Source organism: Ahaetulla prasina, chromosome 6, assembly GCF_028640845.1.
Source record: "Ahaetulla prasina isolate Xishuangbanna chromosome 6, ASM2864084v1, whole genome shotgun sequence".
Lineage (NCBI taxonomy): Eukaryota > Metazoa > Chordata > Lepidosauria > Squamata > Colubridae > Ahaetulla > Ahaetulla prasina.
This window is the reverse complement of record NC_080544.1, coordinates 32,497,795-32,523,343: the sequence shown is the minus strand read 5'-3', so window position 1 is coordinate 32,523,343 and position 25,549 is coordinate 32,497,795. Positions and strand designations below refer to the sequence as shown.

The following is a 25,549-nucleotide window of genomic DNA, read 5'->3' as shown; positions in this document are numbered from 1 at the left end:
ACCTTCTACTTGAGTTGGCATTCAGTTTTGTGGAAGCATAGCTCTGATGTCTCAAGCCTACTTTCATAAGTTTATAAGCTTCTTTTGAGTTTGAAACGTGAACCCATTGTAGATCTTTCAAGAAACAAGAGTATTTATTAGTTATGGAACAACAACGAAGTCCTACAAGATATATAATCCTACCAATTACATTTTCCAAATGTAATTGGAAAAATAGAATTCAGTAATAGATGTCTGATTTAGCAACATTTTGCCTTTCAAATTAAGTGTTACTTCACACATTGGCTGGTTCTAGATTAGACATACATAGGGGATGTAAATAAGCTTCAAGAACTTTTCCCCACATAGCTAACCTCAAAGCCCCCAGGTTGGAACCTCAGGTGTATGTGACTAAGATCTTACACTTTTTAAAGAGGAAATAATTATGGAGGAAAATTAGCAAGAACACAGGATAAACTTCCAAGCCCATCAAGACACCATAAAAGCTTGTGCAAAGAATACTGATTTTACAAAATATGTATCAATCTGCATGAATTTTCTTGGAATCTTCTCTTTGAAATCAAGCTGAACAAAAATTATTATATAAGCAGTGACCTAATCAATGCCAAAGAGTTAATAATTGTTAACAGAGATACTTTTAAGATAATGACATGCATCTCTGAATTCCTAAATAGCAAGATTTGCTTAAAAAATGCAACAAATTAAAACTACTCATTGTATAAAGAAATTCCAAATAAAGTGTTTAAATAAGTGAAGGTAAAAGTCAACAAATGAAAATACTAACCTATATCATATTATCCATTTTACAATCACACATATACACACATATACATATAATTTGATGCATAATTTTAGTCAAAGGAAGCCCATCTCATATTGAAAAAGGACGATATTTGTAAGTTATTGAAATTATGGGCAATTGCTAAACATTTCATTACCTTTTACATAGGGGTAGCCTTTTACGTCCTGGGCCAGGCGCAGCATTTTTCTCCTCTTTTCATTAGATATTGGAAGCAATAAGTCATAAATGCACTCATTGTAAATTTCACAGAAAGAGACCCAAAGGGAATATTTTACATCTCTCTGCTCTTCCAAGTTAGTCTGGTCTGCTTCTTTTTCTGGTTCTTTCTTATCTGGCAAAAGATTTGAGTAAGTTATAATGTAAAACCATTATTATTCAGTAGCAGGCAATTGGTATGGAGGATACAACTTCAGCTTGGATGTATCACAGTTAGTTCTTAGACTTTGCTAGCTACAGCAATGAACTCAACAATGTGACAACTAGCAACATTCACTTTTTAAGTAATAATGCTCGATTTGGGTTTAACATGTTATGCGGACTCAGACTTTCTGGTTGGCACAGTACAATATATGCAGAAATTGTCTGGACTTTGTTCACTTCTTGTCTTTATCCTACCACTCCCTTGAAGAATGGTCCCATCACACCATTCCAAATTCAAGATGGCCTTGGTTAACACTAGCTGAGCATTATTTGTGAACCCAACCGTCTTCAGTAAACAGTGGTTTAGCAAATGAGTATGAACAACCTAACTTACCTTCACAATTATCTGTTGTTGTTCTACTACTGTTGCTGTGGCAATCTACCTGAAAATTAAGTCAGGAACAAAATTTGGATTACCACAAATATTTTGTCAGAGGTTTTTCTCCATCATCTTTTATATCTTAATATTCTGCAATAACTAGAAACAAATAAAATCAGATCACAGAGCATTTACCTAACGTGTACGGTGTCCCTGAATTGTAATGTAAACCCTGAACATCACCCAAACTGACCGGGGGGCGGAGTGGGGAGGCATATGCATTAATCCAACAATTAGAATATTGGGGCAATATTCTATTTATTCCCTGTCCTTACATTCCACTAAATGTTTCCTTATTGTCAAACACATGATTTTACTGGCTTTATTTAACTAAAAGCTGCTAAAAAGTTTGCTTTGAGTTTTTTTGTTTTTTGTTTAAGTCACAATACCTCTTTCAGGAGGCGAAGCAATGTATTTTTTAGAGATATTTCCTCTCGCACTTCTTCTTTAGACAGATTTCTATAGTCTCTACATCGATGGGGCTTGAGATTCATGTCTGGATACAATTTGTTTCCAATGCTTTGAAATACCATATCCAGGGTCCTGGGGAGAATGCCTCTATCTTCATCTGTACCTGGCATATAGAATTTAAGACTTAGGTAGAATTCCAAATTGTTGGAGCAGAGATAAAGAAAGGCTGAACTTTCTGAAATAAATATATTTTGAACGACTATCATTATCCCCCAATATGTTGCTGTTTAGGTATGCTAGATCCTAGCCTCTATAACTGTTGTCCAAGGAAATCCAAGGTATTTGCTGGACCCAGCTTGCAGAAGGCTGAACTGGAGCCCTCCTTCAGGTAAATACAATAGTTTTACAACAGACAGCAAATATGGACTTGCTTGGCTTTTAAATTGACAAAAAAGCACCAAGTGTTCTTACTGCTTTGAACTTACTTAACTCATCCCAAAAGTGAGCTCTATTTGCATTCAGTGAGTCTTACTTCCAGATTATATGTATCAATAATTTCTTTGTCACCAAAAACAAAAATAATGCAAATCATTCAACGAATTCAACTCATTCATTAGTATTATATCATTCAGATGGAAAATGTTTCCTTGTTTTTTCCTTCCCCTTCTCCCCCCCACCGAAAAATACTTGTGGGTTCTGGGATAGGGTTTGGTTTTTTTTAGCTATTTCCATTTTCCTGACCAAATGTATCAACACTGACATAGCCATATGGGGAAATGGAACACACCCTTCTGATTCCTGGATTTATTCATTCCTTATTACAAATGAGATTGCTAAAAGATGCTCACTTGGTTAAGACAGCGGAGGAGTTAAAACTAAAGCACCATTGCTATGTTAGATCCTGGCTTACCTTTCATTTATTGAATTCAAGAAAGGTGCCTTCCTTCAGCTGAGAGAAAGGACTCTAACTGAATAGCAGAGGGCACATTTTGCAGGCAAGAAGACCCCATCTCTGCCATCTATTGTTTGAAACTCAGGTTGCAGAGACAAGAAAGTTGGCTTAAGGCAGAGGTGTTCAAACTTGGCAGCTTTAAGACTTGTGGACTTCAGCTCCCAGAATTATCCAGCCAGCATGGAGCTGAACTCCACAAGTCTTAAAGCTGCCAAGTTTGAAGAACTCTGCCTTAAGGCTTTAAAGTTGCTGCCAATGAAATATAGAAAAGTCTGAATTTTCATCTTCTCAAATCTAAATATCCCCCAAAAGTAACAGGATGGAACTGTGAAATTATTGTGTGTCACCAAGAGAGCAATAAGCAACCTTAGCTGAAATGTATAACTTAAATAAATCAGATATACCTCGGTAGGTGTGGGTTTTCCCAGCATTTGTAACTCCGTAAGTGAATATTAGCCGACTGTGTCCCCTTAGGAAATCTAATGTAGACTGCTTCACAGCACCATCGAAGAGTTCTTCTTGTGTTGTTTTGGGCCCAAATACCTAGGAAATATACAAGAAAAGTCTTTGAATTTATAAAAATCGCAGAAAATATATTGAGTCTTCACTTTTAAAAGCTTTTCTAATTGTTTAATAATTCTGTTAAAACATGCATAACATTTTCATATTACTGATCAGGAAACTGGCCATACCTGGGAAAAAGTAAATTTCTGCACCAATTGCCGCAGGTTTTTTTCACTAAGGCGAAATGTCTTGGAGCCTTTAGGAGCTTTTAATATAATACTTGTTGAGTCAACCACAGAAACACAACCCTGTAAGAAAAACTGGGGTGAGGGGGAATCCTTTAGAGTCAGGCAGATAGCATAATTTTAAGGAAGTTTTGCTTTTAGCTCTTTTAGCTGAATAATACCTGATCATCATGTTCTTTTTCCAACTCTAAAATTGGTTTGACCCGAAGGCAAACATGAATTCGTTCTTTGGATTCCAGGCTCTCTCTCTAATTAAAAGATAAAGTGATAAAAATCTGGTTCGTGCCCAATGATTTTTCGAATGCCGCAAACTTACAACTGCAGAAACATTTTTTCTCCTTAGTCAAGCCTTTTCTTAACAGTCCTTTCTCTTCATCTCTCTCATACGCAGAGAACAAACATTTCACTTATTATAGCAAAGCCTTGTCGGTTCTTCACTAGCTATTCCTAAATGCACCATATTGATACCTCTCATTTTTGTGCAACATAAGACAGCATGTAAGGCATTACCGTGTTTCCCCGAAAATAAGACCTCCCCAGATAATAAGCCCTCCCCTGAAAATAAACCCTCTCCAAAAAATATTTAAATGCATGTGCAGCCAGTCCCCATTTCCTCTGGTTGGGGTTAGGGAGCTGGAGCTGGAAATCAGGTAAGATGGCAAGAGGATCCCCGTCTTCCTCCACGCACCCCAAAATAATAAGACCTCCCTGAAAATAAGGCCAAGCGCTTATTTCAGGATTCAAAAAAATATAAGGTCTTATTTTTGGGGAAACACAATACTGTCAGCTGTTTTTAAAAAGGACGTTACATTACTGTCTCAAGATTTTAAGTCTTTGAGTTTAGCTCAAGACTTGACCACTGAAAATGACAAACTTAAATTTAAGGGTAGATGAAGCTGCCCCATTTGGTTCCACATAATTTCTGGAGTATGTTATCCTAGTGTTGATTTTTGCCGCCATATTTTCAAGGTGTATCTTTTGCACCAGCAAAACAATAACTATGTGCTTCTACCTTAACAACAAACTAGCATATGAAACTCTGAAGATCTACTTAAACAATAATATACTCCCCTGTAATCCCCCATCCAAGGTATCTCAAAGTAACATTGAACTGGACTCTCTTCAATAAGACAACTTTAAAAAAAATAAAGATTCAAACTGTGTTAAGAGTCTGCTACCAACAACCGAGTAGTTAGATCAAACTCTAGAATCCATACTACCACATTTACTCAAGTTTCCTAAGCCATTATTTCCCTAGTTATATTTAAGATTTTTCTTTAAAAAATCTTCCTCTCACCGTGAAGCAGATCCCATGTGTTTTAAGGGCCCCTTTCCAGGTTATAATAACATCTATTGATTATAATTTTTCTTGGCTGCTGTATATACTGTATATATTGCATCATGTTTGCGATTGATTTTAATTTATTTATGATTGTTCATCACTCCAAAGTCAATTGTTTGATATGGGTGGTCACAAAAACTGAATAAATAAATTTCCAGTGTTTATTCTCTTACCTGGCTTATATTGAAAGCTGAAGAAAAATCACTGTATAGATTTTTTTTAACATCAGTAGCATCCACAGGTCCAGTTCTTGGGGTTAACTCAACTGCTGAAAGAAAGGAAGGTCTGGAAACTGTTTGTTTATCCAGATTTTCCTCCATTCTATTAGAATACAAAAAAGAACTTAAAGGTAGGTTACCCAAGGCACTGTAAAGTTGACAATTATAGCATAGATGTATTTTTACAAACAACTGCAAGGGGGCAAACACATGCAACACATCTTCCCCTTCTTGTTTTTTCCCACAACAATCCTAATCATTGGCAACGCAAAGAGCAGGTATAACAATCATTTTTTAAACTTCTATGCTTTCCCATTCTAAATAACAGTCGGTAACATATTGCAAAACAAGGTTTTGATGGAAAAAGGGATGGAGTGAAACTCACAAGAACTGGAAAGAATATATTCAGAAAATGACTGGCTCATCTTATCAGAAGACATTTAAACTAAAATTGAAAGGCGAGGGGGCCCCAATCTTCAAGAACTTTAGAACCTAATTCCAAGGAAAAACCACTACCAATTATACAAGGAGACAGGGAGTAAAGAGAAAGAAAAGGAAAAACATAATGAAGTAGAGAGTGATGGGAAGGATGGAAATCCCAGTTACAAAGTAGGAGATATAAGAAGCATACGCAAGACCCATAAAGGACTAAAATTGTTATACTCGAGTGTTCAAAGTTTAGCGAACAAACAGGGTGAACTTGAAGTATTAGTACATGAAGGCAGATACGATATAGTTGCCATTACTGAAACTTGGTCGGATGAAACTCATGACTGGAATGTACTGATGGAAGGATACAAATTATTCAAAAGAAACAGAACTATCAGCAACAAAAGGAGGAGGTAGAGTTGCATTATATATAAAAGATCACAAAATCTCTACAGAAATCCACCAAACCAAGGATGAAAACCACCTAGAATCCATGTGGGTCAATATAAAAGAATGATATTTCTATAGGTGTACACTACAGGCCACCCAACCAAACAGAAGAAATCAATGAACCTTTTGCTAAACAACTAACAAATGTATGTAGGAAACATACCACAGTAGCAATGGGTGACTTCAACTACCCTGATATCAACTGGGAGATGAACTCTGCAGCACGTAGGAGATCAAACAGATTCCTAGCCAACCTAGCTGACAACTTTGTCATCCAAAAAGTAGAGGAGGGAGCTAGAGGAAAAGCTATACTGGACCAAATTCTTACTAATAGAGAAGTGATAGAGGAAGTTGAAGTTGCCAGAACTTTGATGACAGTGACCACATCATATTGGAATTCAATATACCGTATATACTCGAATATAAGCCGATCCGAGTATAAGCCGAGGTCCCCAATTTTACCCCAAAACCTGGGGTAAACTGGGGACTCGAGTATAAGCCGAGGGTGGGAAATGAGGCACCTACCGGTCGGCGAAACCCTCCCTCCCTCGGCCGAGAAGGCTGGCGGCTCCCGCCCGCCCTCTCACTGCACCGGCAGGGCTTCCAGCTAAAGCAAAAGCCCGCCAAGTTCGCTGGCGGTATAATGTGAAAAACGGAAAAAAAAAACTCGAGTATAAGCCGTATATACTCGAGTATAAGCCGAGGGGACGTTTTTCAGCACAAAAAACGTGCTGAAAAACTCGGCTTATACTCGAGTATATACGGTAATGCAAACACAAGCAATAGAACATAATCCAGCTGATTTTAGCAAACTCAGAGACAGCCTAAGAAAAATTCCACGGATGAAAATCCTAAAGAGTAAAACAACTCAAGAAGTGTGGGAAACTGAAAAAAATTCTTGTGCTGGACTGGCACAAAAGCCCAGTCCAGCACAAGTAAAAAAAAAATCCAAGAAGAAACCAGCATGGTTGCCCAAAGATCTCTCTGATGATAAACTGAAAAAAACTTACAAAGATGAAGTCAGGAAAGCAATCAGCCTAATATCAATACCTGGGAAGATACTGGAAAAGATAATCAAAAAGCAGATCTGCAAACATCTAGAAATTAAGTTATAACTAAAAGTCAGCTTGGGTTTGTTAAAAACAGATCATGCCAAACCAATCTTATTTCATTCTTTGACAAAGGGACTAAATTAGTAGACCAGTGAACTGCTGTGGACATAAGTATACTTAAACTTCAGCAAGGCATTCAACAAAGTAGACCACAACCTACTTCTGACAAGAGCTTATTTCTGCCGTGCCCATAATGTTGCCTTCATCTGCAGCCCATGAATGAGACAGGCTTAAGTATCCCTATTCAACTGTGCCAATAGTAATAACATTACCAAACTAATGAGGTTTGCACACTAAGGTCCCTTCCTCATTGCTGAGTGGAAACGCTGTCTATCCACCTTTTACTTGGCAGCTCTTTAATAAGAGAGTTGTTGTTGGATGCTACTCAACTCTCAACAACTCTATTATTATTATTTTATGTGGCAAATATTCTTTTTAATTGTGTGCTTCCCAGCCTCCACGCCATTCCTATATCTTAACATATTATACATCATTTAGAACTATTTACATTGGCTATTTTTAAAATAATAATAATAATAATAATAATAATAATAATAATAATAATAATAATAATAATAATAATAATAATAATAATAATAATAATATTTTAATTTGTATACCGCCCTTCTCCCGAAGGACTCAGGGCGGTGAACAGGCAGATAAAATATAAATACACACAATAATTTAAAAACAACCCTTAAAAAACTAATTTAAATGCCCAAAATGTTAAAAAACATACTCCCCTGTAAAATAACACAATTTTAAAACCCATCCAATAAAAATAAAAATCAGGCTAGTCCAGCCATATGAAATAAATAAGTTTTAAGTTCGCGGCGAAAGGTCCTAAGGTCAGGTAATTGTCGAAGTCCGAGGGGAAGTTCGTTCCACAGGGTCGGAGCTCCCACAGAGAAGGCCCTCCCCCTGGGGGCCGCCAGTCGACACTGTTTGGCTGGCGGCACCCTGAGGGTCCCTCTCTGTGGGAGCGCATCGGACGATGGGAGATAGAAGCCGGCAGTAGGCGGTCCCGTAGATAGCCGGTCCTAAGCCATGGGCGCTTTAAAGGTGGTAACCAATACCTTGAAGCGCACCGGAAAACAACAGGTAGCCAGTGCAGTCTGCGCAGGATAGGTGTTATGTGGGAGCTCGAGGCGCTCCCTCAATAACCCGCGCAGCCGCGTTCTGAACTAGCTGAAGTCTCCGGGTGCTCTTCAAGGGGAGCCCCATGTAGAGAGCATTGCAGTAGTCCAGGCGAGAGGTAACAAGGGCATGAGTGACTGTGCATAAGGCATCCCAGTCCAGGAAGGGCCGCAACTGGCGGATCAGGCGAACCTGATAAAATGCTCTCCTGGAGACGGTCGCCAAATGGTCTTCAAAGGACAACCGGCCATCCAGGAGCACGCCCAAGTTGCATACCTTCTCCATTGGGGCCAATGATTCACCCCCGACAGACAGCCGCATCTGCAGCTGACTGTACCGAGGTGCCGGCATCCACAGCCACTCCGTCTTGGAGGGATTAAGTTTGAGCCTGTTCCTCCCCATCCAGACCCGTACGGCTTCCAGACACCGGGACAACACTTCGACAGCTTCACTGGGGTGGCCCGGGGTGGAAAAGTACAGCTGAGTGTCATCAGCGTACAGTTGGTGCCAAGACAATTGATCCTACTTTTAAATCTAGAGGTATAAAAGAAAGTATATCTCATATGTCTAATTTCCCCACTCTTGTACATCAAAATACCTTGGAGTATGTACATGTGTGTATGTATATACATATGCACACACACATATACATATGAATTTTCAATGCATTTAAGTCTTTCCCCTTTTCTCTCTGTCACATTCGGAAAGAACTACAAATTGCAGCAGAACACTTGTAGCTAGATGAAACGAAAGGCTTTTTAAATGAGTCTATACTGCAGAATTCACAAGGTTCAGCATGAACGATATATAAATTTAAGCAGAGATGAGCGATTTGTTTTGCATCCATATTTTGTCCATCTCTTACTAGGTCTCTTTTTTTTCCTTCCCAAATATCCAGGATTTGTGTTGCTTGGCCCAGCCACCATTACATACGGGAGTAATCAACAGCTCTATTATTAAAGATGCATTTCTCCAACCCCCTTTTTAATATATCCTAAGCCAGGGATGTCCAAACTTGGCCCCTTGAAGAGTGGTGGACTTCAACTCCCAGAATTCTCCAACTAGCAACTTGCTTAAATTTATAGCTCATGCTGGCTGGGGAACTCTGGGAGTTGAAGTCCACCACTCTCCAAAGGGCCAAGTTTGGACACCCCTGTCCTAAGCATTACTGCACATTCTCTTGAACACCACAGTGATTAGAAGTAGAGACATAGAATCAGGGCAGGAATCAGTAGTGGGGGGAAACCTCTTGTACTATATTGGGTTAGTTTTTTGCCAAGTAAGAGGTGGGTAGAGAGCGTTACTACTTAGCAATGAGGAAGGGACTTTATTGTGCAAACCTCATTAATTTGGTTTATAAGGCAGTTTTTTTTAATTTGCATTTATATCCCGCCCTTCTCCGAAGACTCAGGGCGGCTTATACTATGTCAAGCAATAGTCTTCATCCATTTGTATATTAATAAATAAATAATAAATAATATACAAAGTCAACTTATTGCCCCCCAACAATCTGGGTCCTCATTTTACCTACCTTATAAAGGATGGAAGGCCGAGTCAACCTTGGGCCTGGTGGGACTTGAACCTGAAGTAATTGCAAGCAGCTGCTGTTAATAACAGACTGCATTAGTCTGTTGAGCCACCAGAGGCTCAACAAACCAGTTGGTTTATAAGTGACTTTATTGTGCAAAGTTAATGAGTTTGGTCTAGTGGTTAGACTCCAGGTTAGATAGAAACCGGAAAGTGGGCCAGTGATGTTCTCTCAAGTCCTAGGAAGAATGCAACGATTTCTGAAAATACTTGCCAAGAAAACTGCAGGGACTCGGTCCAGGGAATGGCCATCGACTCGAAGTCCCCACCCCCACTCCCCGAACTTTATTTGTCAATCATATATAACAGGTAAAAGTATAAACATAATTTGGATACATGAAAAGAGTAAATAAAAAAGGAATATTAAGACAGGGACTGTAGGCACGCGGGTGCACTTATGCACGCCCCTTACAACTTGCACCTGTGCAAACGTAAGTGTTAAACGTAAGAGTGTTAAATCGGTAATAAAGGAATTTATTTCCGCAAAACAAAATATTCCAAGATGATAATATCGAAATAAATTACTTTCAAATCGATTATAATATGGTTTCAAATATTCAGAACAACGTGTGTGTGTGTGTATTATTGTAATGCTCTCTACATGGGGCTCCCCTTGAGGTGCACTCGGAGGCTTCAGTTAGTCCAGAATGCAGCTGCGCGGGTGATAGAGGGAGCTACGCGTAGCTCCCATATAACACCGCTCCTGCGCAGACTGCACTGGCTACCTGTGGCCTTTCGAGTGCACTTTAAGGCTTTGGTTACTACCTTTAAAGCGCTCCATGGCTTAGGGCCTGGGTACTTAGGGGACCGCCTGCTGTTACCACATGCCTCCCACCGATCCGTATGCTCTCACAGAGAGGGACTTCTCAGGGTGCCGTCCGCCAAGCAATGTCGGCTGGCGGCCCCCAGGGGAAGGTCCTTCTCTGTGGGGGCTCCCACACTCTGGAACGAGCTTCCCCCGGGTTTACGCCAAATACCTGACCTTCGGACATTCCGTCCCGAACTGAAGACACATCTTTTCATTCGCGCGGGGCTGGCTTGAATTGAATTTTATTAATTTTAAATTTTTATTAATTAATTTTAAATGGGGTTTTTAGTTTATTGTATATTTTTACTTCTCAGGCTAATTTTAAAATAAGTTTTTTAATTACATTTTAAATTGTACATTGTATTATCTGTTTTATTTTTGCCTGTACACCGCCCTGAGTCCTTCGGGAGAAGGGCGGTATAAAAATCAAATAAATAAAATAAATAAAAATGTGTATGAACCTAACGGAGGGCGAGAAAAAAGGATTCAGGAAAAGTTCCGACTCAGTTTTGGACTTCATAAAACTGGACTGAACGCAGTGAATCCCGGCTGTATCTTTCAGGGAGGCGAAAAGGAGCAGTTCAGTTTACTTACTTACTTACTTCCAAATCTATTGGAGGGAGTGACCGGCGAGAAAGAGGATCGAGTCAGGAATCTGGGCTGGGGGCTCCGTTCTCCCCACTCCAGAAAGTGGAAATCACGTCCGGGATCCTTTGCGTCCCATTACAATCCACCCTTTCCCCCTCCACGAGAAGCCAAGAGTTCGCCGCTGCAATGCACGCTTCAAAAGCGTGCAAAAGTCGGGGGCACAGCAGACAAACACCCCCCACTCTCCCACTTTCAAAGCCACCAGCGCAGCAAACGCGTCACTGGCTTTAAGGGCACCTGAATCGCGGCTTTTTCAAATCCAGCCGCAAAGGCTGATGGGAGTCAAACGTCTATGCCGAAAAGGTTCCTGGGAAGGGTAGTTTTTTTTTCCCCTCTCCAAAACTGCGATAGAAGCCTTTGCTTCCTCTACGGTTCGTGGTTATGGGCTTATTCGTAGATTAATGCGATGATTTTAAGGACTGGCTTGAAATTATTTTAAAATATTTTAGAAATTATTTTAGACATAAGGGAAGAGGCGTGGGGGAAACCCGGCGTTGGACTTTAACCAGCGCAAGACGCTTGCTTTTACTAAGTGGAATAGTTCATTGGTTCGAATCCCTAGTACAGGTCTCCTGCGGGAGCGGGAGTTGGACTAGATGACCTCCAAGATCCCTTCCAACTCTTTTACTGTTACTGTTATTTCACACACACACACACACACACGTTGGTTATTTAATTTAATTTATTTTATTTATTTTATTTGTCACAACATTATATATAAGCATAAGCATGAAATAACTATACTATATATAAGCATATATATAAAACCATAAGTATGTAATAACTATATGAAATTGTATACAATCAAAGGGAACATTATGTTTGTGTATACTGTTGTGACTAAATAAATAAATAAATGGTGGGCACGTTGGTGCTCTTATGCTGTTGGAAGAAATATCCATCTGGGTTCAGTTCCAAGTGGGGAAAAAGACACTGGAAACATGGAGGCTGCTTTGAAAGATGGTTTAATGGTGGGGAGAATGAGTTTCTGTCTCTGACCCATTGACAAAGGTGGGGGGAGTCAGGAAGCTGCTTTGTCCTTAAAACATGTTTCTCCATTTCTCATCCAGGGAAATATATCCTGCCTTTTTAAATATTTTCTAAAATATTTCATTCTTCTAGGAGTGGGGTGGGTGTTAACTTCTGCACGCCCCTTACAGACCCCTTAGGAATGGGGTGAGGTCAATAGTAGTTAGTTTTTGGAATTAGAATTCTTATAATCAATAGAATAGAATAGAATAGAATAGAATAGAATAGAATAGAATAGAATAGAATAGAATATTATATATATATTATTAAGTCTGGTGTCCGATACCAGGAAGAGTCCAGTCAGGGACTGCTTTAACAACTTTATTAAGCAACGTGATAACAACAAGAGAACTCTGACTAACTAGAAAAACCCTTGACAGCTCTTATATACCGGCTGCCAGAAGGGCTGCACCAATGACAGGGCTCCAAATTTCCCGCCTTTCTTGTGGCGCGTCTCAACCAATCAGCGGACGCCTGGCTGTTGCCAGGCTAGAGATGCATCGTAACTCTGAGGACTTTACACCCTTCCCCTCCTGGACCGCGCATGCGTAATCAGCCAAGTATGTAGGCCGCCGTCGGCTCCGCCCAGATCTTCTTAGTTCAGGGGCGGTAGCTGCCGGAGGAGGAGGAGGAGGAGTGGCTGAGTCTTCTGCTGGGAACGACAACTCCACCCCTAAAGGAGGCCTGGCCCGTGCGGGAACTTCGGTAACTTCAGGTACGTTTCTCGACGAGATCGATCCGCGTCTTGAGGGTTGGAGTCCCTCCCTGGCCTGCAAGTCCGGAAGGCCGGGTTCCCGAAACGGGCCGGCGTGGTCGTGGTTTCCTTCCAGGGCTGGTGGCCTGGGAGGTGTAGCTGGAGGGGCCAGCCCCGATGTTCCTGGGTAGTCCTGGTCATAGATGGGCCCCTCCGTGCTGGCTGTCCGCCATCTGAGTTGATTTATATGGCGGCGCCACTCTCGTCCGTCGGCCAGCCGGACCCTGTAGGAATAGGGCCCGGTTATTTGTATAATGGTGCCTGGCACCCACTTGGGTGATGACCCAAAGTTCCGGATAAACACGGTGTCCCCTCCCTTGAACCCCCTAGTTGTGATTGAATTGTCTGGCCCCCGCTCTGTGTCATACTGGGGGTGTAGCCTATCCAGACTCGTCCGCAACCGCCTCCCCATCAGTAACTCGGCTGGGCTGAGGTTGGTGACCGGGCACGGTGTCGAGTGTTGTGCCAGCAGGTACCGGCAGATCTTGTCATGCCAATTCGTGGGTCCCATGCGACCCAACGCCTCCTTGGCCGATCTAACGGCCCGTTCTGCCCGGCCATTCGCCGCCGGGTGGAGCGGCGCTGGTGCATGGCGAATGCCATGCTTGGCCAAGAACATCTGGAAGGGTGCCGATGCGAATTGTGGCCCGTTATCGGTAACCACAAGGTCTGGTAGCCCATGGGTCACGAACAATCGTTCTAGCACCCTAATGGTGGCTTCCGCGGTGGTAGATGACATGCATGCCAACTCCACCCACTTGGAGTAGGCGTCAACTACCACCAAAATTGACTGCCCTAAATATGGTCCCGCGTAATCCAGGTGGATTCGAGACCAGGGTGAGTGGGGGGCCTCCCATTCCCTGATGGGTACAGCTGAGGGCGCTGCCCGTGATTGCTGGCAGCTCAGACACCCAGCCACACATCGTTCGATGTCCTGGTCTACCTACGGGCCAAAGTCTTCATTCTAACAATGCCCGGGTGGGCCTCGTGGAGCGTCGTAAGAACGCTCCCCCTTAGCTCTTGTGGGACTACTATCCTATTCCCCCACAGGAGACAGCCCTTTAACGCTGACAGCTCATGTTGTCTGCGCCGGAACGGAAGGAATTCTTCTGGAACTGGGTCCCTTGGCCACCCCCTGCGCACCCAGTCCAGAACCTGAGACAGGATCCGGTCTGAGGCAGAGTGGTGCGCAATATCTGAAGAGGATATTGGGGACTGCCACTCATCAATGAGCAAGACTAGCTCTGCGGGTGCTGGGTCTACAACAGGGGTAGGTAGAGGGCACCGGCTCAGGCATCAGCATGCCCGATCGCCTTCCCGGCCGATAGAGTAGTTTGTAATTATAGGCGGCCAGAAACTCCACCCAGCGTGACATTCTGGGGATAGGATTTGAGGACTGTTTGTCCCCGGCCAGCAGGCCAAGGAGCGGTTTATGGTCTGTAATCAGCGAAAAAAAACGGCCATAAATATAGTGGTGGAATCTTTTGATTCCTGCCACGGCCGCAAGAGCCTCTTTGTCCAATTGACTATAATTCCGCTCGGGCGCCGAGAGCGTCCTGGAATAATAGGCAATTGGCGCCTCAGCTCCGCCAGGCAGAACATGGCTCAGGACCGCGCCAATGCCAAAAGGGGAGGCATCACACGTCAGAGTGACCGGCAGGCGCGGATCATACTGGACAAGAACTGCCTGAGAGGTGAGGAGGCTCTTGACAGCCTCGAAGGAGGCAGCTGCCTCCTTCCCCCAACACCACGGCGTGCTAGCTGACAGCAACTTGTGCAGGGGCTCCGCAAGGGAGGCTTTATGCGGCAAGAAAACGGCATAAAAGTTTAGGAGCCCCAAAAAGGCCTGGAGCTCCGTTTTATTCGTTGGGACACGGCCCTCACCTATAGCTTCAATCTTCGAAGGGGTAGGGTGAATCCCCCGAGAGTCCAACAGGAATCCCAGGAACTCCACCTGAGAGACTCCTATCTGACACTTCTGCCGCTTAAGCCTCAAGCCAGCGGTCCGAAACCGGGACAAGACAGCCCTCAACTTCGCGGCCAGGTCCTCAGGACCGGCAGCGGAAATGAGGACGTCGTCAAAATAAGGGACGACGCCCTCTAACCCTTGTAGCAACCTCTCCATTAAACACTGGAACAACCCGGGGGCTACACTGACGCCGAACTGGAGTCGGTTACACTTAAATGCCCCCCGGTGCGTAACAATGGTCTGTGCCAGCGCCGTGGCATCGTCCACCGGCAACTGCTGGTAGGCCTGCGCCAAGTCAAGCTTGGCGAAGATAGAGCCCTGTCCCAGGGAGTGGAGCAGATGCTGCACCACCGGAACAGGGTATGGGTTCGCCTGCAGCGCCTTGTTAATCGTGCCCTTGTAATCTGCACATATTCTAAGTGAGCCGTCCTGTTTAAGGGAGAGAACAATAGGGGTCTCCCATGGGGAATAATCCACTGGCTCAATAACCCCTTGAGAGAGAAGTTTATCCAACTCCAAGTCAACCTTATGCCTCAATGCGAGGGGCACCCTTCTCGACTTCAAACGGATAGGCGCAATGCTGGGATCCAGGTTAAACGAAACTGGAGAACCCGTATATCTCCCCAGGTGATCACTGAAGACATCGGCGAACTCCCGGGTGATGCCTTCCCAAGAACAGGGGGTAGTGGAGTGGACCCCTAGGACATTAAGTTTGAGGGCGGCAAACCAATCCAACCCCAAAAGAGTGGGCAGGCGCCCCCTAACCACAATGAGAGGCAGATACCCCGAGAACTCCCCATGGCGAATATGGAAGTCGCGGCACCCCAAAACCGGAATAGCCCCCCCCTGATAATCTTTTAGGGTGATGGGGCATGGCCACAATTGAGATTTCGAGAAATTTGGCAAAAGTCGTTTGACGGTGGACCAGGAAATTAAGGACTTGGAGGACCCAGTGTCCACTTCCATCTTGCAAGGAGAGCCTTCCAGGTTTACCGTGAGGTAAATCTTATTACCATGAGGGGCCGCCGATGCATGGCCAATGGTAAACAGTCTTCCGGCGGAGGCGGTCTTCAAGTCATCTTCTTACGGGTTGCAGGTTCCGCTGGAGGGTCAGAAACCGCAATGCGGCACGGCAGACGCGGGCGAGATGGCCCTTCTTCCCACACCGCGGCAAGTGGCAGCCTTGAAACGGCAATCAGATCTGCCGTGGCTCCTCCGCATCCCAAACAACTAGCGGGGACGGTTTGGGCAGAGGCCACCCTTCTTGAAGTGGCCTTAAGACGGCGGACACCGCTGTCATCGCCAGAGGAATGACGGGTCCGGCGACATGAAGGACAGCTGAGCCTTTCCGGAAATAGCGGGGAAGGTTGGAATTTATGGATCTCCGTCGCAGACTTCTCAGCCATCTCAGCTGCTCGGGCTTCGTCAATCGCCGCGCCAAAGTCACATCTGCGCCGCCAGCAGCCGCCTTTGCAACCGCAGGTCGGCAACCCGCTCACCAGCTGCTCTAGGAGGGCCTCATCTAGATCGTGGAACTCGCACTCTAAGGCGGCCGTGCGCAAAGAAGCCATATAGGTGTTAATCGATTCGCCCGGTTGCTGAATCCTTTGCCGAAACGCGTGTCTTCGGGCAATACGGGAGGGAGTGGGGGAGTAGTGGCTCCGCAGCTTGCCTAGCAGAGTGTCCCATGGCACCTCAAACACAGGAATGGGAGCGGCCAGAGCTCTGGCCGTCCCGAACATGTCTCTTCCACAAAGACTGAGGAAGTAGCCACGCTTCCTTTCAGCTGACAGCTCAGCGTAATCATTTGCCCGCAGGAAACATTCGAAACGGTCGAGGAACGCTTGCCAAGTTTCAGCGTGAGGCTCGAAAGGAGCAAAAGACGGCTGGGTTGCCATCTATGAATCAATTCGATTGGAGGCGATAACCTTGCAGGTCCGACTTGACCCTCGTCGCCAGTATTAAGTCTGGTGTCCGATACCAGGAAGAGTCCAGTCAGGGACTGCTTTAACAACTTTATTAAGCAACGTGATAACAACAAGAGAACTCTGACTAACTAGAAAAACCCTTGACAGCTCTTCATCTTAAAAAGTTTTATTTTGACATTCTTATCCAATAACATATCCAATAACATATTTAATGTACCCTCATATACAATTAATCGGATCTGCCTGGTCACCACCCCCTTCCTTTTCCTTTTACTCTCCTTCTTTACCTTCTTCTACTTTCCATAACCATCCTCCCCCTCTCTTATCTACATCCTCTCCTCTTTCCTCCCTATTCCTTTCTTCTCCCTCTTCCCCTCTTCCTTCCTTCCTTTCCTCCTCCTCCTCTTCTCTTTCCTCCTTCTCTCTTCTACTCCTTCTTTCCCTTCATTCTAAAGTAGTAACCAGGCAGGTCCGATCTTACATTAATTATACATCTTCAATCATCTTTGTACATTAACTATCAATCCATTTTCTACCCCTCCCTCCCTTCCCTTCCTCCCCCACCCCCAGGACTTCCGAGAACCGAGTACAGGGTATAAAACTAACAACAAAAATTAAAATCTAGCACAAATCATAATCCATAGTCATTCCTTAAAACCTCCACTCCTTCCAAAGACAAAGAAGATACTTTTCTTCCACTCCATTATATATCAGACCATTCCACTCCTAGAATTCTCAAAGTTTCCAATTGAGTTAGTGTTTATTCTTGAATAAAGTACGTAGTTTTAATATCCAACCTTCATCAATCAATATCAAAACAACGTTCCATCTTCCAATATTCACCAAGGTTTCTTCTAAAATGTCTTTCTTCCTTAGCAATCTCTCAAAAATAGTTCATATTTCCAACTTAGTTTCTTTAATTTTTCTGTCCAACCTTCAGGGTAAGCAATAGTCCATCTTTTCACATCTTTAACATTTATATATACAACAAATAATATTACAAATATCCAAAGTGTCAATTGTAATAATTAAAATCTTCACTTTACCTTACTTATGTCAAATAACATTGTTAAAATTACACCTATATCATCCACAATATATCTATTATAACAATTACATTCTAATTAACATTACATCCATCTCTTAAATATAATATTTAATCCAAGTTCCTAAATTTTACTATCTATCCTCCAAAATTAAACAATATTCCATCTTCCTATTCCTTTATACCTTTAATATATCATATAGTACCCCTAAAATTACACATTTATATCCACAATAAGTCATTTACAAAAATTAACCATAATCATATTTAATAAAATTAAACATTCTCCCTCCCCTTCTTCTATCTTACACATTTTCAACCATCTATTCACCATTCAACTTAACATCTGTTAACAAAGAATTCCCAATCTTTAATACATTAGTATAAAAATCTCGTGCTTTACAAATTGTATTGAGAAAATACTTTTCTTCCTTTATAATTCAGTGTTAAACCTGCTGGAACCTCCCATCTAAAATATATCTGATGTTTCTTAAGCTCATCCACCAGAAAGGCAAATTCTTTTCTCTTTCTTAACATTTTAGGAGGAATTTCCTTCATCATTATTATATCTTGTCCTAATATTTGAAATTTATTTTTATAAAATGCTTGCAAAATTCCATACCTAATCCTCTTATTTGTAAAATAAATAACCACATCTCTCGGTAAACACTTCTGCCTTGCCCACCAGGAATTAACACGATAAATTTTTTCAATATTAACTTCAAAATCTTCTGGTTCCATTCCCTCTATCTGGGCAAAGGCCTGAATAAAAATCTCTTTCAAATTTTCCTCTTTAAATTCTCTTAAACCCCTTACCCTTATAGCATATTCCATTAATTTATATTGTAATATAACCCTTTCTTCCTCTGCCTTATCAGCCTTAACCTGAATATCATCTATTTTATTTTCTAAATTCAAATTAATTTGAACTTCATCTATTTTCCTTTGCAAATCTAAATTAATTTGGTTAAATTCATTCAGTCTTTCTTCTGTCTGTGTACTAGATAACAATAATGGAGTAATTGATTCCTTTAATTTTTTCATCTCCTTACTCTGCTCTTCCACCAAATCTTTAAAATCCAGTATTTCTTTCTCCATTTCATTAAATTTTTGATCTATTTCTGAAAGATGAGCCTCCATAAGCTCCTGTAAAAAATTCCTTAGACTGTCTTTAATATCTTCTTTCAATTTCCGTACCTGAAGTGAAGATATTTCCAATAATTTAGAAGTGGTTAAATCTCTTTGCTTAAAAGCCATTTTTAAACTAAGTAATATCAAGAAGAAGAAGAAAAAAAAAGGGAGAGGGAATAAAAAGAAAAAAAAACCCAATAAATTTTTCTTCTTAAACACTGTAAAAAAGATAATAAAAAAAGAAATAGATTTTTTTTAAAAAAAAAGAATTCCATTTAGAAAAAAAAATCTTGTTATTTTCTTCTTAGAGGTTCCACACCAGCAATTGTAATCAGCATTTCCTTAGCTTTCACTTTCAAAACACAAAACGCCATCTTTCTTCATCTCCACTCTTCAAATAACTTCTCTGTCAGGGAGTTAAAATCATCTTACAAGCAAATGCCAGCCCTCCTGCTTTCGATTCTTTCCGTGTTGACAATTTATCATTAATCCTCTTCAGTCACGGAGATGGACGCTGCGTTTTGCTCTGCTTTTGCAGAGGCGTTCTGGACTCTGGAGCTTTTTTTGAACTATCGAAGGTTTCCGGTTTGGCTCCGCTGTGTTAATGGCGGCGATTTCAGTCCGCCCGTTCTTTGTGATTCTGTGAGAGCTGTTTAGACAGTGCTAATCTTCTGTCAACAGCTCGTAAATCTCTGCCCTCGGGCAAAGAGGGGGAGATGAGCATTTGAACTGAAGTTTGAGCCCCCAAGAAAAACCCTTGACAGCTCTTATATACCGGCTGCCAGAAGGGCTGCACCAATGACAGGGCTCCAAATTTCCCGCCTTTCTTGTGGCGCGTCTCAACCAATCAGCGGACGCCTGGCTGTTGCCAGGCTAGAGACGCATCGTAACTCTGAGGACTTTACATATATAATTATATTATATCTATTATATTATAGATAGAATAGAATAGAATAATCAAGAATTAGAATTCTTGCCAGAATTCTTCGCAGAACGTTTTTGTAAACAGGTGTTTGCATATTTGGAAGTCATTCCTGTTAGAGTCTGTAGGATTTGTTTCTTAGAGAGGCTTCAATGCAAGGTTAACTGAGGCCACCTCATGTTGAAACTTAGAAGCATCTATTCAAAGTAAATATGAGGAAATTGAGGAGAGTCACAAACAAGTGTAAGAAGTTAAAACCCACCCCTCTCCTAGAAAATGAAATATTTTAGGAAATATTCAATATTAACTTCCTGTGCCACAGGAAGTTCAAATATTTCCCCTAAAATGGAGGCAGAAACTCAGCCCCCACCCCTTTGTTAATGGGCCATTAAGGGCATTCATAACAAAGATCTACCTCCTTCAGACAGAGCCATTTAATTGCCCTTCATTGCATCACCCAACAAGATTCAACCAAACTTAACACACAGGCAACCTAAAAAGCTAGCTATGACCTCTGACAGCAACCAATCAGGATACGCTTCCTGTGCCCCAGGAAGTTCAAAGCCAGAGAGGATATAAAATCCAGGGACTCCCAGCATCTCTTCCCTTTTTTTGCCCAAGATCTCCAAGGCATGTGATCCTGTTCATCAATAAACCTTCTTTCCAAGCAACGTCCATGAATCCAGTGTCTTTTTTCCCACTTGGAACTAAACCCAGAAGGATATTTCTTCCAACACAAGCAAGCCCCATCTTGTTTCATTTCAGTTTTTAACCTTCTCGATAGTAATCTAATAAAATGAACATTGCATCAGAATCCCAGTAGGCAGCTCAAAACATTGGAGAGATTTCATAGCTTGTGGGTTGGCCGGTAAAGTTGGCAGGTCTTGCTAATAATGTACCAAACTCAACACATTGTGTAACCATTGGTACAAACAACACAATCACTTCATCCATGGAGATCTCAACACACATTTTAAGGAGCCACAGTACCCAAAAAAATTGAACAGTCCCAGAATAGGTTAAAGCAGGGATCACCAAAATCTTCTGGTCATCATCCCCATTATAAAGTTTGAGATTCTTCATTGATCACCAAACATTGATTACATCGTAAATATCCCGGCATATTTAGGGACCACCTACTGCCACCAACAGCCTCCCATCGACCTGTGCACTCTCACAGGGAAGGCCTCCTTAGGGTGCCGTCAGCCAAACAATGCCGGCTGGCGGCTCCCGGGGGAAGAGCATTCTCGGTGGGGGCACCTGCCCTGTGGAATGAACTACCTGTGGGGCTACGCATACTCCCTGACCTCCGGACCTTTAAGCGCGAGCTCAAGACTTTCTTATTTCATCAAGCAGAGCTGGCCTAATGGGAATTTTAATGGGGTTTTATAGGGTCTTTTATAATTTTTATCTTATTATTTTTAACTTTTAGCCAAATCGAATTAGATTTTTATTGATATATTGTTTTTAACTGCTGTGTTACTGTTTTATTCTGGCTGTACACTGCCTGAGTCTTCGGAGAATGGCGGTATAAAAATATAAATAATAAATAAATAAATAAACCTTGGCAACTTTTAAGATGTGTGGACTAACTCCCAGAATTTTTCTTTTTTTTTCTTTTTTTTTTTATTACTTTTTTCCAACAAACAAAAAAGAAAATACATTATTACACCCTTGTGCTATACATAAAAAAAAGGAAGATTTGGGTCTTCGGATATGTCCTCATAATTGCCAAAATCCACGTTCTCGAGGTACAGGTACCGAAGCGTCCAATTTTCCAAGCGCATAGTCCATGAATGGTTTCCAAGTCTTCCAGAAAATATCTTCTTTATACACACCACTTCTAATTTTAATATCACATGTCATTTTATCATTTAAGGCTAATTTCCACATGTCAGAATTCCACTCTTCTATTCTAAAAATCACATCTAATTTCCAATATCTAGCTATTATAATTCTACCTATTATAATCATAATTCTAATAAATTCTTTTTCATATTTTGTTAATTCTATTTCCTTAATTACCAACAATAATATAGTTTCCACTCTCAATATTATTACTTTCCCCATCATTTCAAATATCATTTTCTCCAATTGTTGCCAAAACTTTTTAACCTTGTCACATTTATACCACATATGTTCATAAGTCCCCAATTCCATCTCACATCTCCAACATTTTTTACTAATTTTTTTATCCATTTGTGACAATCTTTGGGCCTAGTAGGCCTAGTAGGCCTCCCTGCACTTACCTGGGAGCCAAAATGGGGCACTGGGGACTTCTGGAAGGGGCAGGGCAGGGCCAGCCAGCAATTTAACAGCCGGTTTGGCCGAACTGGTACGAACCGGTTAAATCCCACCATTGGTTTTAGCTAACTTAGTAGGTTTGCTGAGTGTTGTAATCTTCCCAGGTGCCATGCGGTGAGTTTCTGTTGCTAGATGGGTCGTCTTATGTCCTGGCCTTTTGTGTTGCAGATGAGCTGGCTCGCCTTAATGGCCCACTGACAAAGGAGGTGGGGCTGAGTTTCTGCCTCCCTTTTAGGGAAAATATTCTGCTCTTTTAATATTTCCTAAAATGTTTCATTTTTTGAGGGGAAGGGTGGGTGCTAACTTCTTACACAGCCATAGTTTCTCCTCTCTTCTAATACCTGATGGAGTACAGCAGGGGTCCCCCAACCCAGGGCCCCGGCCCATTCAGAATTGGGACACACAAGTGGCAGGCAAGAGTGTGAGCACACAGGTCCATTTAAGTGAACGGCAGGGGCTCACACTTCCATGTGAAGCTCCATTTGTGCAAGTGGAGGTTGCACACACCTGCCGGTCACACAGAACCATTCTCTCTCTCCCACCCCCCACCCCCCAAGCTGGAAAGGTTAAGGACCGCTGGATTATAGGTTCTGAACTAACTGCAATTGGTCTCAGCCATCAGAAAGATCTAGTTTGCAATTCACTTTTCCATTCAGGAACTACCACGGGGGTTTTGGTGTCAGCAAAATTTCATTTGCACAGAGAACAAATCAAACGGATTTGGGGAAGCTTATCCCTTAGAACTGGCATCCTAAGGGCTTTTCCCTTGGAGCTGGCATCCTAAGGATGCTAATAAAGGCTAAGAAGTAACAGCTGTCTTTTTTGGAAGGCATGGCAGTGGGTGTGGCGGTTCCCTTCCTGCAGATGAGACACCTGCTCAGTTCGCCTTCCTGCAAGAAAGCAAGCAGTTGATAGGAAAATTCTCCACCAACAGAATTTGGTGGAGAATTTGAACGTTTTAATAGCAGAGCTCTCAGAGGCTGTCAGATCCTGCAAATATCAGATATGGTGCCTGAAGAAAGAATTTGGCTTATGGGAGCCATCTATCCAGCAGGGCCATGCCACATCACAGTGGCACAGACAAGTTTCAGCACCAGGAAAAACACGCTTGGAAGATGCAGGGTCAAATTCAGGCCCCAATTTCTGCAAAAACCGATTTCCTACACTTGCATGCTTTTCATGACATCCTTGTTAAAAATTTAAGAAGATATAAACTAATAGAAACTAATACTAAGTGAGGGGGGGGAAATGAAGAGCTAAAAGTGTAAAAAAAAAATTTGTTATGGTTTTCATGGTGTCTAAATTTGTGAGGTTTAGGTCTCTGCAAAACAAGGGTAGTAGGCCTAATTGTTGCTGCTAAATTTTAGCAAGGAACTGTCAGATACAGACAGGATGAGCCCAGCCTAATTTGGAATAAAGGCAGTCCTCGACTTATGACCACAACTGACCCCAAAATTTACATTGCTAAGTGAGAAATTTGTTCAGTGAGTTTTGCCCTATTTTACAACTTTTCTTGCCACATTTGTTAAGTGAATCATTGTAGTTCTTAAATTAATAAGATGGTTGTTGAGTGAACCTGGCTTCCCATTGACATTGCTTGACAGAAGGTCACAAAAGGGGATCATATGACCCCAGGATACTGCAACTGTCATAAATTTGAATCCGTTGCCAGGGTTTGAATTTTGATCACATGACCATGGGGATGCCACAATGTTCATAAGTGTGAAAAATGGTCATAAGTCACTTTTTTCAGTGCTATTCTAACTTTGAACAGTCACTAAACTAACTATTGTATGTCCAGGACTACCTGTACTGCACTTCCTCCCTCCTAATTGTGAAATATGGCCAATGCTTTGGTTTGCGTAGGGCTAACAAATATGTAGTTGGCTGATTTATGTTGGTTTGTTGGGCAAATCCAACCGGACACAGCTCAATATGTTGGGCAAATCCTTGCAAGGCTTAAAAGACATTTGATGGGTTCATTGGGAGCATCACCTCTAAAACCGAACAAAATACTTTTTCTAACTACCCAAAAGGCTGCAAATGTTATGCTACATTTGGTTTACTTATTTATTGAACAAGTTACATATGGCTGGATTCCCACAACATGGTGAGCTCTAAATGAGATCAATGAAACATTTTGAGAAGGATTAGATTGTGGTTTGGCCACTAAATAAGACTTGAGCAAATTCTAACTTACCTTATCTTTTTACAGAGATCTGGCAGTAGGATTCAATACAAAATTATAGTGTTTACCTAAGCAAAGTAGTGATGAGTAAATAATTAAAAAAGGATTTCCATTTAATTGAACTTTTGCTTTAGGCAAGCTGCATTAATTCAGCCCCTTCACCCATATTATTGGCATATAAATACGGACTTGTTACACAGGATTGTTTTAAGGTAATTGCAATGTAAATGCATGTGAAACGCTTTGGGCTCCACCCTCTCTCACTGTGCTACAAGAATATTAATATATATTTAGGCTGTACCTATTTCCATGTTGAAATGACAAAATATCATATATGAGTTGGGGTGGCATATAGGAAAATAAAATGAGCCTTTTCTCAACATTTTTTGATGGGGGAGCATCTAATCATACCATTCTCCTGTCTGCCAGTGCTGTTCTTGATGTGCTATATGAACATTTCACACACAGCCCAAAAGTAAATTTTCTTATTAAAATTCCCCCTCTTGACTTGAGCCAATGAAATTCCCATTACAATATTTGTCCAGTAAGGTGGAGTCTTGTAGATTATTTTTGTCATGTAAAGGTAATGCTTGAATTGTTAGTTGTTAGTTGATTGTTAGTGAGTAATATTGTGAAAAATTCTTGCCAGAAACTACATTGTTGCTACAAGAAACTCTGAATGAGCCAATTCATTGGACTAAATTATAATGTACACTTACCTTCGCTACTGGATCACAAATGTGAGCACGTGTGCCTCCTCCACGCATGTGCAGAGCCTTCTGCGCATGCACAGAGGGTCAAAAACGGGATGTGATGACATCTGGGTGGGTGGGCG

General features: G+C 41.9%; 1 protein-coding gene across 5 annotated transcripts in view; it reads right to left on the bottom strand.

The window, feature by feature from the left end:
* KIF20B (kinesin family member 20B) overlaps window positions 1-11,594 on the bottom strand; it is a 67,964-nt gene extending 56,370 nt beyond the window's left edge. For 2 of the 5 annotated variants that reach the window (XM_058188869.1, XM_058188873.1), the window contains exons 1-9: window positions 11,399-11,594; window positions 5,229-5,376; window positions 3,875-3,961; window positions 3,657-3,788; window positions 3,369-3,507; window positions 1,991-2,175; window positions 1,557-1,605; window positions 939-1,133; window positions 3-114 (exon numbers count right to left, since the gene is read on the bottom strand). In XM_058188869.1, the coding sequence (XP_058044852.1) occupies window positions 3-114; window positions 939-1,133; window positions 1,557-1,605; window positions 1,991-2,175; window positions 3,369-3,507; window positions 3,657-3,788; window positions 3,875-3,961; window positions 5,229-5,375 (1,046 nt within the window). In that variant the 5' untranslated portion in view covers window position 5,376; window positions 11,399-11,594. Of the gene's footprint in view, window positions 1-2; window positions 115-938; window positions 1,134-1,556; window positions 1,606-1,990; window positions 2,176-3,368; window positions 3,508-3,656; window positions 3,789-3,874; window positions 3,962-5,228; window positions 5,377-11,390 lie in introns of all 5 variants that reach the window. The other 3 variants (XM_058188870.1, XM_058188871.1, XM_058188872.1) reach the window with 3 other exon arrangements.
* Between the last annotated feature and the right edge of the window lie 13,955 nt (window positions 11,595-25,549).